This window comes from Cetorhinus maximus, chromosome 29 (genome assembly GCF_964194155.1).
Source record: "Cetorhinus maximus chromosome 29, sCetMax3.hap1.1, whole genome shotgun sequence".
NCBI classification, from domain to species: domain Eukaryota; kingdom Metazoa; phylum Chordata; class Chondrichthyes; order Lamniformes; family Cetorhinidae; genus Cetorhinus; species Cetorhinus maximus.
This window is the reverse complement of record NC_135907.1, coordinates 24820394-24834818: the sequence shown is the minus strand read 5'-3', so window position 1 is coordinate 24834818 and position 14425 is coordinate 24820394. Positions and strand designations below refer to the sequence as shown.

At 40.6% G+C, this 14425-nt stretch overlaps 1 protein-coding gene across 12 annotated transcripts in view; it reads left to right on the top strand.

The window, feature by feature from the left end:
- LOC144669472 (RNA binding protein fox-1 homolog 1-like) overlaps nucleotides 1-14425 on the top strand; it is a 304542-nt gene that overhangs the window by 261370 nt on the left and 28747 nt on the right. For all 12 annotated transcript variants that reach the window (XM_078531936.1, XM_078531937.1, XM_078531941.1 and 9 more), the window contains 2 exons: nucleotides 4666-4758; nucleotides 10077-10137. In XM_078531936.1, the coding sequence (XP_078388062.1) occupies nucleotides 4666-4758; nucleotides 10077-10137 (154 nt within the window). The remainder of the gene's footprint in view (nucleotides 1-4665; nucleotides 4759-10076; nucleotides 10138-14425) is intronic.

Sequence of the window (14425 nt, the reverse complement as noted above, 5' to 3'; positions counted from 1 at the left end):
TAAACCTTATGATACTATGATCATCATCCCCAAAATGTATTCCTACTGACACTTGATTCCCTTGTCCCATCTCAATGTTGATCCTGCGATGCCTCCTTCCTCACTTGGTTGGAAACTTAATGATCTAGAAAATTCTCCTGAACACACTTAAGAAACTCTTTCCCCCTCTCTGCCTTTTATACTATTATTATACCAATCCATATTAATATAATTAAAGTCCCCCATTATAAATACTGTATAGGTTTTGCACCTCTCTATAATGCCTTGCAAATTTGGTCCTCTATATCTTTTTCTCAAGTCGGTAGCCTACAGGATTCACCTAGTAGTATACGGTACCTCTAATACTGCCCTTTCTTTCCTTCCCTATCTTTCTGAACTCCCTCATATCCTGGAATATTTAGTACCCAGCCTTACCCTTTTTTGAGCCCGGTCCCCGTTATCACCACAACATCATATTTTCATTTAGCCAGCTGCACCTCCAGCTCACCAGCCTTATTTACTACACTCCTTGCATTCACATACATGCATTGTAAACCCAATTTAGTCCTTACTGCATTCTCCTTAATTTTGACCCTGCTACTCTAGTGCTATCTGTGTCTTCCATTCTTTCTACACCTTGTTTTTCCTCCCTAATGTTATATTCTGGTTCCCATCCCCTGCCAACTTGGTTTAAACTCTTCCCAATAGCACTAGTAACCGCCCCGCAGGACATTGATCCTGGCTCTGTTGAGGTGCAACCCATTCGGCCCGTACAGGTTCCACCTCTCCCAGAACCAGTCTCAATGTCCCAGGAATGTAATGCTCTCCCTTCTGCATCATGTTGCCAGCCTCACATTCATTTGATCTGTTTGCCTATTTCTATGCTCACTAGTGCTTGGCATCGGGAGTAACCTGGAGATTACCGCTTTGACTTGGAACTATATTGCCGTTCCTTCATTGTCACTCGGTCAAAATCCTGGAACTCCTTCCCTAACAGCACTGCGGGTGTATTTATACCACGTGGACTGCAGCAATTCAAGAAGGCAGCTCACCACCACCTTTGGGGCAATTATGCATGGGTAATCAATGCTGGGATGCCCACATTCTGTGGAAAGAGAAAGAGATTCTGCTGCCAGGCTCCTCCCTGGCTCCCTAAAATCTGTTTGCTGGACCTCATCCCTCTTTGTCGTTGGTATTCATGACCTATGGTTGTTCACCCTCCCATCTCAGAGTGCCCTGTAGCTGCTCAGTGACATCTTTGACCTTGGCACCAGGGAGGCACGAGCACCTGTCTGTTCCGCTAACTATAGAATCTCCTACCACTGCTTTCCCAATCCTTCTCCTGTCCCACTGCTCAGCTGAGCCAGATATTTGTGCTGTGGACTTGGCTCTGGCTGCACTTCCTGAAGGAATCAGAACACACTCTGGTATTCAGAACACGAGAAAATTTCTTGAGTTTCGAAGTGGAACAGGATATGCATTGAACGGGACTGATATGCCATGTCATGCCTGACTGACTTCATAGAAATAAACTTAAGACTTAAATGTACACTTGCCAGCCACTCACCAATCAGCTGGTTCCGTTGTGATGACATCACTTTATAATGAGGTTAATTTAAATAAAAAATAAGATTTACTTAGATTTAAGCCTACTTAACTATACCAAATTTAAAACTTAAAAAGCTATTAGGCAATTAACTTAATTTCTTAGTTTGACCCACTGACCTCATGTAGAGAAATGAAGAGAATGGTAATACTCACCAACCAATACCTACCCTGTGACATCATGCCTTTATTTTTATCCACTGGATATACATTGCCTCTCCCCCTGCTACTGCTCAGTTCTACACTGTCAAGATAATTTCTGATCAGAATACTTTCACCACCAAAGTTTTACTTTGATAAATAAACAGAATGTGGTCAGTTATTATGGCTGAAGATAATTTTTCACCATGTATTTGGGCACAATAGTTGTTCTACAGTATTATGGTGTCCAGCATGATAATCTTTGCATTGGTGATATTTCGTAGGCAGCAGGTACCCAATCCCCATGACGCTACCAGCACATTATCCATATGTGAAGAGGGTGAACTGAGGTCCCTAGAGCTGCCGTCAGGGACAGTGCAAAGTCAGGGTCAACTTCCTCTTGACTGATTCAATGGGCCCATTAGCGCACTCAGCCAAAGCAAAACTTAAAAGTGTAGCTGGAACTGTTAGAACGTGGGTACCGTCAACATCATAGTGGCTTTAGTAATGGAGACTGCACAATTCACAAGAAGTAGATAAATATGACAAAATACAAATAATGTTTACTGCTTATTGAATTTGTGCAGCAAAACAGAATTTGTGAATTGAGTTTCATTTTGAAATTCTGGATTTTTAAAATATGAATACTCATTAAAGACTACCATGTGATAGCATGTCATTACCAAAACATAACATGGGACTTTCACTAAGACACATCGAAAAAAATTAAATGTAGCTGCTCAGTTGTCTTTAATTCTTATATTAAAATTAACCAGGTCTCTGTGTGTTGTTAAAAGGGCAACTATTTTATTTAATTACCTTTGGATGAAATTTAACCTTTATTAAGGTAGGGAATGACCTATTTGGTATTAAATTTTTCAGTTTTCAATTTTTTTTCCCCACTTGATGTTTGTTGCATTGGATAGTCACAGGTACAGTGCTGGTTAAATGCAGAGTAAAATTGCTTACATATGTTTGAGCAGTACACCTCAGCCCCACTTTGTATTTTAAAATGCTCCTCTTGCTTCACCATATAGCATTGGAAGAGTAACCTGTACTTCATTGTGACATTTCCATTTTCTATACTCACCATCAATATGACCTTGCTGAGTACATAGAATGATTGCTAGTTAATGCTGAATTACATTTCATTTGTATTGTGGACTTCTGCCCATTAGGAACTGGATTGAGAGTGCCAAAACTAATTTCTCTTGGGGCCGTTATAGCTGTGAGAGGAGGCTTTCATGCCATCTGTCTGTGCTGGCTTGAACCCAGAATTCAGAGGTGAAAAGGACAGTGTTCTGACTGTGCCACACATTCCCCAAAACAGGGACTGCTTACAGTGTAGCTCCTGCAAGGCCTTGAGTTATATGTGATTGGACCATTCCCTGTTAAAATATGCTGTGGTTTAGAGAGTGCAGGAATTGAGTGGTATTAGAAGTTGACTTTTGTTTGTTAGAATAGTTTGGGTGGAATAACTTCCACATGTTCATGGGGTAAATTATTGAAGCTCAGATAGTTCCTGGCTTTGCTGGCGAACACACAAAAGCACCTCACCACTGACTGACTGCATCAGTATCTCTACAGCAGCCCCTTTCACACTATCAAAATTTAATTTCTTTGCAAGAAAAATGTCCCTGATTATCTCACACTTGATTCATATTCTGAATATTTACAACCTGAGGTTTAGTTCTGTTGAGGCTTTCAGGATTTGTTTATTTTTTTTCTACATAGTTCAAAGTTCCAACTTTAATGTAACCAGTGGAAAACTAACTGGCTCCTTTCACAGTCTGTTCTGTGGCAGTTGAAAGTTGTGTCTCTTGCACACATTTAATTGAATTAACAGCAGTCTTCCAGGCATCAAAACTGATATGAAAATAGGGAACGGTATTAAGCAAGAATGTAGAGGGAGTTGCACTTAGGTTTTTTACAGTTCAAAAGCCAAATGAGTGCTATTGATGAAACATTTTGATTTCTCATTATTATATTAATAATTTCTCATTATAATTACATTTTCACAAAAGAGTCAGTTTCTTTGGAATACTTGCTGTGTTTTTGTCTTTCAGTTTTTTTTTCTGCCCATCTTTCCTAAAGGGATGATCCTTAACTGATGTGTGATTCCACAGGCTCTGGCAGTTATCTGGTACTTGTCCAAGATCTAGACATTTCGTGTTGCCAAGCTAATTGTTGGGAAGTTGCAGCTGAGCCTGATGCTTTCGTCTATTAATTTCATTTTCCGATAGAGGTCACCGGATAACCATTAGAAGCAGGACACCCTCACTGATTTCCTAACCCCTACCTAGCCAATGCAGCTTAGAAATAAACAAGCCATTTATCACCCACCAAAGCTCCACCTGAAATCAGTTGTAGTAACATAATACCCTGGTAGTACTACTGGCTCATGGCATGTGGTCTAGTGCAGCTGACAACAGCTAACTAAGCTTGTGAGACTCCTAGGACCACAGACAGCAAGATTTGTTAAATGAATGTTCATGGCTACTTTAGTGAAGCGGACCTTTAGCAAAGCTTTAGTTCTACATAATGTGCGCTTTGAGACACAATACGGTAGACCAATGTCTGAAATCACTGAGAAGAGTAAACACTAGTTATAGCACTCGGGAACACCTTACAAAAAGAGTAGTAACAATATACTGACCTTGTGTGCTTTCAGAGATTCTGTCTCTTGTTCTCTGCCGCTTTCATCCATCCCTTTCCTCCTACCTCCATAAAAAAGCTACCCCAATCTCCCAATTACTAATGAACAGCCCAAGTAACGAGTACAGTTTTGTTTGGCCTCGCCGCTTACTTTTTTTTATTTTTTAATTTTCCAAGAAACATGCATGAGGATGAGAGAGAAAAGTATTGCTGATTGTGGTCATGTACTTGTTCTATTTATAATGATGTGCATGTTGTTCTCCCCCCTTCTCCCGCCGCATGCAGGGATTCGGGTTCGTAACTTTCGAATCTAGTGCTGATGCCGACAGGGCGAGGGAGAAATTACACGGCACGGTGGTTGAGGGCCGTAAAATAGAGGTGCATGTCTTAAAAAAAAATTGTTTCCTTCTATACATTTATTTTAAATGTCTTGCCTCACCTTTTTATTTTATACACTGGTTGTTCGATGGTCATCATATGTGCGTCATTGTTCTAACTACCCCTTACCCCCAATCTCTTTCTTGCACTCTTTAATTTACACAGTAATTCCTACAGCCTTGCTGACCAGAATTATGTTTGTGTTGTTTTTTTTTTTGGCCTCTGTTGTGCAAGGCTCCTTTTCTATTTTGTTTATGCAATGAGAATGTCCAGTTTTACCTCTGTGTCTTTCAAAGCAGGGTGCAAGTAGGTTCCCCTTGTTTTCTGAGGTAAAACTACCGAAACACACAAAGAAGTGAGTCAGTTTTCTTCAATGCAGTGCTGAGGGGTGAATCCATCAGTGAAGCTAGCCTTTCCTCTTGTTAAAGAGAGGTCCTGTAGAGCTTCTTTGGACTGCCTTTCGAAGCAGCTGCAGATAGCCTTCGATTAGTGGTCAAAACTATTAAAATGTTCAATGCTAAAGTAAATATTATCATGAATTATTAAAAGGTGAATAATTAAAGAAAAATAGTATTAACGTTATCACTACCCTTCCATTTAAAAACATGCTTGTGTAAAAATCTAGCTGTTGGTTCCTGGGCCTCAGGTCTATTGAAAACCAGTTATATCTGCAAACAACTTGGAGTATGCTTGTCCAAAGATGGTCTGAAACCTTGTTTATCTTTTGTGATTTTGGATAGAATTTTCTTAATTCCAAATGAATTTTAGATCTCAGATTTCCTCCTCAGCTCTGCCTTGTATGCAGACTGGTCTTTATGAATCATTTAAAGCCTTTTGAGTAAGATGTTTGCATATTTTGCTTTTTTTTATATTTCCCTCCTCGATGGTGTAGCGTTTAGGGCCCTTCACTTGAGTCACAGTAACCATGGTAACTATACATGCTGGCGATGGTACGCACGGGTAAGTGAACCAAGAAAAAACAAAACAAACGAACACAAAACAAAAAGGAAACCCATCTGCCATTTCACGTTTAACGCTACGAATGTGACTTGACTTGTCGTTTTCCCCCTTTCCAATGCTGTTTTTTGGTGCCGCCTGTACTGGATTGTACATATTTATTTATTTGTTTTTTTAAGCAGCCTGAGCTATATTTAGTAGTTGATTGATGGTGACTCCTACACATCTTACTCAGAGTTTTAACGACGGTTTTGCTGATTAATGCACCCTTTCTTTGTGTTTGTTTGTCCTTGTTCCCCTCTCTTCCCCTTTCCTTGTATGTCACGCCTGTGAATGGTTACTCTGTTTCTCTGAGATTGTGCCTCCTTTTCTATTGGCTCAATGTGTGGCTTCTCCAATGGTTCTTGGCCCTCTTTTGGTGCTCATGTTGCACACTGCTGGAAAACTGACTTTTGCCCCTCACCTAATGTTTAAAATCCTTCACTACTATCTTTTATTTTAAATTTTTTAATGTTTTTTTGGCATGTTCCTTGTTTCATTGTTTTGTTCCATGGTTTTTAGATACGTTTGTGTATGGCCAAACAAAGGTAAACCTTGTACTTCTCAGGCTAATAATTGTGTGGAGACTTGTTGAGTGAGAGTGTATTTTGAAAAGTGCTCTGATTGAGTCCATTGTTCCTGATAAAGCCCCTGCTCAAAGACCACCCATTTACAGTGACTTTTAATAAAAATTAAACTGCTGCTTTTTCTTTGAACATAATTTTTATTCTAAACTAAAAACGTGGGAAAACATCTTTCCAAATGACGTCAATTTTTCTCTACTTTGGAAGTATTCCTTAAATTAGAAGACGTTCCATTGTCTGATATTTTTTTTAATTCTCTCCTGCAGGTGCTGATTCATTCTGGCTTACTGTTTCAAAGCCACTAGCAGCTCTCTAGTACCTCACCAAAGTGGCACTATTCACCTGTGAGGCTAGAGTGTCATGAGGCTGTTTGGTTGTGAAGAGGCATCACAGCTCAGCCTGATCTTTCCCTCGCCTGACATTCACGTGTATGCACTGCCAGGAAAGGTCACTGGATAGCTGCAGTGAGAGAATATTGGCTGATTCTCTCCCTTCTTAATCCCACTGACATTGACACCAATTGCTAAAGTGCCCTTGCTGCCAAACTGGCCATGATTGGCATTTTCTGACTCCTAAATTGAATATGGGACCTTCCAGCTCTATATGGATGTGTGATGTTTGCCCATTGAATCAGTTGAGAGCATATTATTCAATTTTTCCTACGCTATTTAAGTGTAATTTATAAAGCATTGAATGTTAGCATTAACCATATTCAGGTCACAAGATGAATAAGATGGAATGACAACACAAAAGTGCTCCCTAATGACATTGGCCTTACTGCTAATGAGGGACAGGTTAGAGCCTGGAACTGTAATGGCTGGACGAAGCTGGTATTGGCAGCATCCTCTGAGCATTACCAGTGTTTTCGGCATTACCTTTGCTGAATCCACCACTATCAACATCCTGGGGGTTACCATTGACTAGAAACTGAACTGAACTAGCCATAAAAATACTCTGGCTACAAGAGCAGGTCAGGGGCTGGGAATCCTGCGACGAGTGACTCCGCTCCTGACTCCCCAAAGCCTGTCCACCATCTACAAGGCACAAGTCAGGCGTGTGTTGGAATACTCCCCACTTGCTTGGATGAGTGCCGCTCCAGCAACACTGAAGAAGCTCGACACCATCCGGGACAAAGGAGCCCTCTTGATTGGCACCCCATCCACAAACATTCACTCCCTCCACTACCGACACACAGTGGCAGCAGTGTGTACCATCTACAAGATGCACGGCAGAAACTCACCAAGGCTCCTTAGACAGCACCTTCCAAACACACGACTACTACCATCAAGAAGGACAAGGGCAGCAGACACATGGGAATGCCACCAGCATTAATTCCCCTCCAAAATACTCAGCATCCTGATTTGGAAATATATCGCTGTTCCTTCACTGTCGTTGAATCAAAATCCTGGAACTCCCTCCCTAACAGCACTGTGGGTGTACCTACACCACATGGACTGCAGCGGTTCAAGAAGGCAGCTCACACCACCTTCTCAAGGGCAATTAGGGATGGGCAATGAATGCTGGCTTAGCCAGCGATGTCCACATCCCATCAATGAATAAAAAAATGCCCCTAGACCATGATAATAGTCAAACATAGCTCAGCAGTTAATTCTTTTATTACAATATCCCATATATAATTCTGTGTTTATTTAAGGTAAAAGAGTAATCTCAATCCTATCAGATCTGGGAAACATGATTCTACCTGGTGTAGTTAGTTCCCCTCACCCCAAACTTCCCCAAATCCTAGTTTATTGAAAGACAAATATATTTTAACTTTTTTGAGAGCAATTGTGGTTTTAATTGCTGAGCAGAAAAACACCCTGTTAAAATATCATTCTGCTTCTGATGTCTCTATTGCTAACGTGCGCTCAATAGAAATTTTTTTTAAAGCTCCTTGCATAGCTACAAATGAGCAAACATCGTTGGATTCAGGCCTTCTATCTGTCCAGGACCCACCAGGATTATTGCGACTTTCAAGTAATGCCATGTTTACTCATAACTGTTGTGAAAGCCCTGACAACTACAATTCCTGACTCATTTAAATTCATCACTGAGAACCGAGTTCATTGTTTATTGTGAAAGATTTCCTGTGCTGTGATTGCTGTCTTTGTGCCATGTAAAATGTTGTCCTGTGTGGTGTAAGAGAGCTTGAAGGAGTCAGCACATGTAGTGAATATTGCAAGTGTAAATCTCAGGCAGTAAATAAAAAGGAACAGGCTCTTCAGTAACTTTGTGAACACACTCAAACTCTCTTGGGGGTTAATTTGAAGCACAGAAACGTGGATCTCATGGAATCCTTACAGCACATTAGATCTGCTGGCTCTTCAGAAAAAGTTATTCAATTAGCCCCACCCTGCCCTTTCTCCATTGACCTACAATTTTTTCTACTTCAAGTACTTATCCAATTTGTTTTTGAATCTGCTTCTGCCATTATCTAGCTTTGCATTCTGGATCATAACTTGCTGCATATAAAAAAAATCTCCCCTCTAGTTCTTCTGCCAATTATCTTAAATTTCTATTCTCTGTTTACCACCCCTCCTGCCAGTTTCTCTTTCTACTCTTAGCAGACCCCATATAATTTTAAACACCGCTATTAAATCTCCTTTTTACCTTCTCTCTCAAGGAAAACAGTGCTGGTATCTTGACTCTCTGCACACAGCTGGAGTCTTTCATCCCTGGGAGTACCAGTAAATCTCTGTACCCTCACCAAGCTCTTGACATCCTTCCTAAAGTGTGATGTTCCAGCAAGCCTACCAGTTATTTATAAAAGTTTAGAATAGCTTCCTTGCCTTTGTCTCTATGCCTCTATTTATAAAGCCAGAGATGTATTATGCTTTATTAACAACTTGCCTTGCCATCTTCGAAGACTTGTGTACGTACGTACCTAGGTCTCTTCCTGCACCCCCTTTAAAAATATACAATTTAGACTATATTGCCTCTCCTTACCCTCCCAAAGTGAAACACTTTACACTTTCTGCATTAAATTTAATCAGCGATGTGCCTGCCCATTTCACCAATCTGCCTATAACCTCCTGAAGTCTGTTCCTATCTTCAGGGTTTACTACGTTTCCAAAACACAACTATTTTGTGAGTCTGAACTTCCCATTGTGCAATGTATGACTGTATAATACTGACAATAACAGAACACAAACCATCCCATAGTTCATTTCTTGAGCTATAGTAGGCACAAACTCCTCTCCAACTTCATTCCATCTGAAATTAGAAGTATCGTTCTTAACAGACACTAGCTCTCTCGGATAGGACCAATAGTTTCTCCAACCATCTTGTCATTCTGGCTAAATAAAATACCTAATTTCTTAATCACCCAGCACAGGCACAGCTGTACAAAACAAGCCCGTCTATCATGCTGATCTCTCCCAACTGCGAGTAAGCAAATTGTACAATGGTTTTAATAACATATCAGTGTGAACATGTGCATTTAGTTGTTTTAATTTTATAGGGATTATGGGTAAAAGCTTGCCTGAGAAACAATGGTTTACATTTGAGTGGCCTTGTTGAAAATATTTAAAGATATTTTGCAATTCATTAATAGCTAAAGTGTACATTAAGTTAAAAAGTAATTTGTAAATTTTTCTTCTAATTCATACTTAATGTTATAACCATCATAATTAAGCTAAATTTATCTTGTTTCTGCTAGACTTGCATGTTCTGTATTTTAAAACCAGTGACCATTTCCTTGTCTAACATGCTGGTCCTTTGTCGATCTGTGCATCTCAGGTAAACAATGCCACTGCTCGTGTGATGACTAATAAGAAGATGGTCAGCCCTTATGCAAATGGTAAGTATTTCAAATATTAACATATGTGAATTTAAAGATGTTTTTGTGTAGTTCTGTAACATTGCTTCAAGTTCTCAGTATGAGGGTAGCTTTTCTGCACATACACTAGATTCTTAAAGAAACAAAGCTTTATTTGTCTATGGGCTTGGTTTTTTTGTAAGTACTTGAGTAATTAAATGGACACCGTTGAAAAGGCCCTTGATGCATAACCTTAATGTTTATGTACTCCATGTGGTGTGGTATTGCATTCTACAGATTAGGACAGCCACAGAATAACTGCCCAACTTCACACTAGTATGCTGATGGGAAGTTATGGCCCTGTTTCTTGGTATAGGAATAAGAAAATTAATGAAGGATCTTGCTCATGATCTCAATGCAGCAACTTCTGCTGAGAACTGGGTGTTTGTGCATCTCTGGATTTATGAAGATGAATATTTGGAGTCAAGTTACCAAGTAAGGTAGTCAAGGCAAAGAAGTTGGATGCTAGGCTGGGAGAGCTGGATTTATTAGAGGGGCAAGCAGTACTTGACCGGCCTCTTCTCATTGTTCTGATTAGAAGCTGTTGTTCATGAGGTTGAGCTTGGCTGTGATGATCTCACAGAAAGAGAGCTGACCAGTGTTTCATTTGAAACTCAACTGTGAGGAATGGCCATTTTAGTGAAGTCCAGGAAGCTGCTACCACTCCGGGAACTTCATCTCTGCATTCATTGTGATTCTGTTGTACCTTCAGGCAAAACACTTAGGGAAAAAAGATAAATCAATTGTATAACTAGATTATTCAGCACAGTGTATTCAGGGACAAGAAAGTGCAATTCTGGAACAACATCACTGCCACTCATTGGAATGACCACGGTTCAAACTGCTTTGTTGATCTTTTAATCTGCAGTAGAGCAATGGCCAATTTTAAAAAAACATATTTGGAAAGCAGGAGAGAAAGGAGGAATCTAAACACATGCCTTGAATGTAATTTACTCTGAAAAATGATTCCAATCATCATCTGTGATAACAGCAATTTAAAATATCAATATAATGTTGGGCTATAAGCCAATAGGAGTTATGCTGAGGATTTGCTGTGCGTGGGTGAGAACCCAGTGGGGCACATTAAGTCCTGGTTACTAAACTATAAAAAGGAGATACATATGTCAGAAAGTATGTAAAGATTGATCACAAGTATAAAGAGAGTGAGCTATGAGGAAAGATTAGAGAAGCTGAAGCTTCACAGTCAAAAGAGCAGATGATTAAATGGTACCTGATCAATACACTGTATTACATGTGCACGTATTGGCAATTTAGACCTGGAACATTTGAGTAAGCAACACTCATAGGGCTAAAGAACATCCCTTTATATTAGTGAAGCTTAAAGTGACATGTCTCAATATTATTCAAAGGGTAGTAAATGTTTTGAATGCAGGTACAGTGTCCCAAATCCGACATCCTCAGGACCAAGACCATACCAGATTTCAGTTTCTCCAGGATTTTGGAATGAACCCCTTCACGCAGGCTGCCTCTGTAGCTTTGTATTGATCATTAATGTCATAAAAATAACTAGGTTGTAGATCACGGGAAGTGCTTGCATGCCACAAGTCCTCTTAACCATCATGGGCAGGAACATTGAAGATTTAAAAGTTTGATTGGGCAAATTTAAAAAAATCTATTGGACTGCAATAACAGGGACAGAGGAATTGTGACTTATGATCCTCTCACCTGAAAGCGACCGGGAATGTTACAGTCGGAATGTTCCCAGCGGAACACGCAGCTTTGTGTCCGGAGAACAGGGAGGGCCGGAGGCAAGTGGATAGTAAAGCGCCGCAGTGGACTCGGGCCCTGTGTGTGTGCAACTCTTGCTGATTTCATCCTCAAGGATCAGCCCGAGAATGGCCTCTTTATTCCTGCACTTAGTCTGTTCTGGGAGTGGCGCCTGAGAGAAAAATGCCTGGCTTTGACGCACCTGGTTTTTGGATAGCTGGGTTTGAGACACTGTATCTGTATTCAAAATGCTTGAATGTAGGTTTGTAGCCACAGTTACTCACAGTGAGAGAGTTTAATTGCAGCTGTGAAATTGAGGGCTGCCAAATGAAAGATGGATGGTTCTCCAAAGGCAGGAGGAAATTAAGTGGCTTGGTTCATTCTGGGGCTAATCTTCTATATACCTCTCATGGAAGAGTAACATTAACACAGTATTTAATACAGATTGCTGCATGCATGACCACATCCTTCAATTGGATAGACCAGATCTCTTACCTGGATGGGAGTGGGATTGTTACCTTGTAAAAGAACTGTGTGTACCTGATACTTGTGCCTACACAAGTCTTAGCATGCCCACTGACAGGCATACAAGGTGAAGTGCCATTCTAAGTTGTGTATATGTTGAATAGTCGTGCTCACAGGTAGACAAAAATGAAATGAGCTTTTTAAAGTATAAAAATAATACTACACTTGACTCTGGACTGTCCATTTCCAGACCATAATGAATCAAGTATGGGGAGCAAATTTTGAAGGTGCAGAATAATGAGCTCAGTGAGATTCATACACTGGTCATCACTGACAGATGGCATAGCTTAATAAAATTGGCTAGATTGATCCAACAAGCTAACTCATGAGACTGAACATACCACAGCCCTGCTTTGGCTGACACATCCACTTTTAGTACAAGTTTAATATCAGCTTCTGGAGTAAATTTCTTTCCCTTTTACTTTCTACTTCTCAATTTCCTCCCCATGCCCTGAGCATGTCAACTCAGTGACAGGCTTCAAGTTCCATGGGGACCAGACACCCTCCAAGTGGCCATTCTTAATGTGTGAGGCCAGATGGTGAATGTTCTTTTGTAGGGCACATCACAGCTGAGCTCAATCCTGTGTTCCCTTGGTGCCCACTCACATAACCCAGGATTGATTGCTGGGTAGCGATCAGTAGCATAAATCCTTGCTGACTTCCTACAGCACCACTGAGACCAGTTGTAGTTCCGTACCTACACTCCCCTGACTGAAATCAGCTCACAGTGCTGACCAGGGATTGAACCTGGGACATTCATGAATTGTATTATTCAGCTTATTCATTGCTTTCACCACCTGAGCCATCAGAAGTGTATAGGTTAGATTTAAAATTACTATTATGATGTCCATCTACAACTGCAAGCCTGGAATAGGTTTTGAAGTATCTGGTTGATATTGTTAAACTAAGGGGTTACACAATGGAAGCCAAGACTGGCATACTGTTTCATAAGTGATTGGCAGCAATTTGGTTCTTCTCCCAAGTGGCCATCTTCAAATAGAAACTAAGATAGTGAATATCGTCAGTCTGTTCAAGTGTCAATTCAAGATTTTTTGTCTTCAGAGGGAATCTGATCTCATTATATCCTCCCCTGGCACCCAAGTACATGGATATTCCACCAGGGCTATGGAAATCCTGACTAATTAATCCTTTGCCAGCTCAGGGCATTACGGGCTGTTGAGGCTGCAATCTGCTAATTCAGCATGGATTAGAGAGTAAAATTGTAACAATATAGTCCATTTGGCTCGGTGCCACACTAGGTAGTGTTTTAACCACTAGGTTATGAGGAGCTGGTTTCCCCTAAAGGCTTCTTGCCCCCCAATACCTTAAACTTAAGACTCATCCTTGTGCTTAAGTTTCCTTGCTTCTCGCTATTCTGTCTCTGTAACCTCCTCTAGTCCTACAACTGTTCCTCTTCTGTGCTCCCAAACATTCTATTCCTCTGACTCCAGATTCTTGTATGCCCATGTTTTGTCTTCAGTTGCAAAGGCACCAGGTTCTAGAATTCCCTTCCCCTTCCCAGTTCCTGCTGCTCCTCCTTTAAAATCCTCCCTCAAAAATGCCTCTGCGCAAGTTTTTGACCACTATTAGCATCTGTTGTTTTTATATACCTGTGTGAAACACTTTGGGGCATCTTTCTACTTTAAAAGCTCTATAAGTGAGTTGTTTTATATTTATTGAAATGGGGATTTTTTTCAAACAGCATTTTGGAATTCATGGAAACCATTTCTGAGAGTCTGCACATTGAGTGGAGGATCAGGGTGATTTACTAATTCAGCTCAGGCTTATTTTTCCACCAATCTGTCTTTTCATCTACTGATAGCATTGCCTGTTTGCTGGAGAGCAGCTCACAGGTGCCAATCACCCTCTGGGACAATGGCGTATGACTCTAGCTACCTCATACTTTGCCAAGATACTTACCTAGTTGCTCTCCAATACTTGGCCAAGTGCTTGTGCATGAGCCCTGACAGCGAGTGTTAGATGGCTGACTCTTGTCAACATGCAATGTTCACTTCCA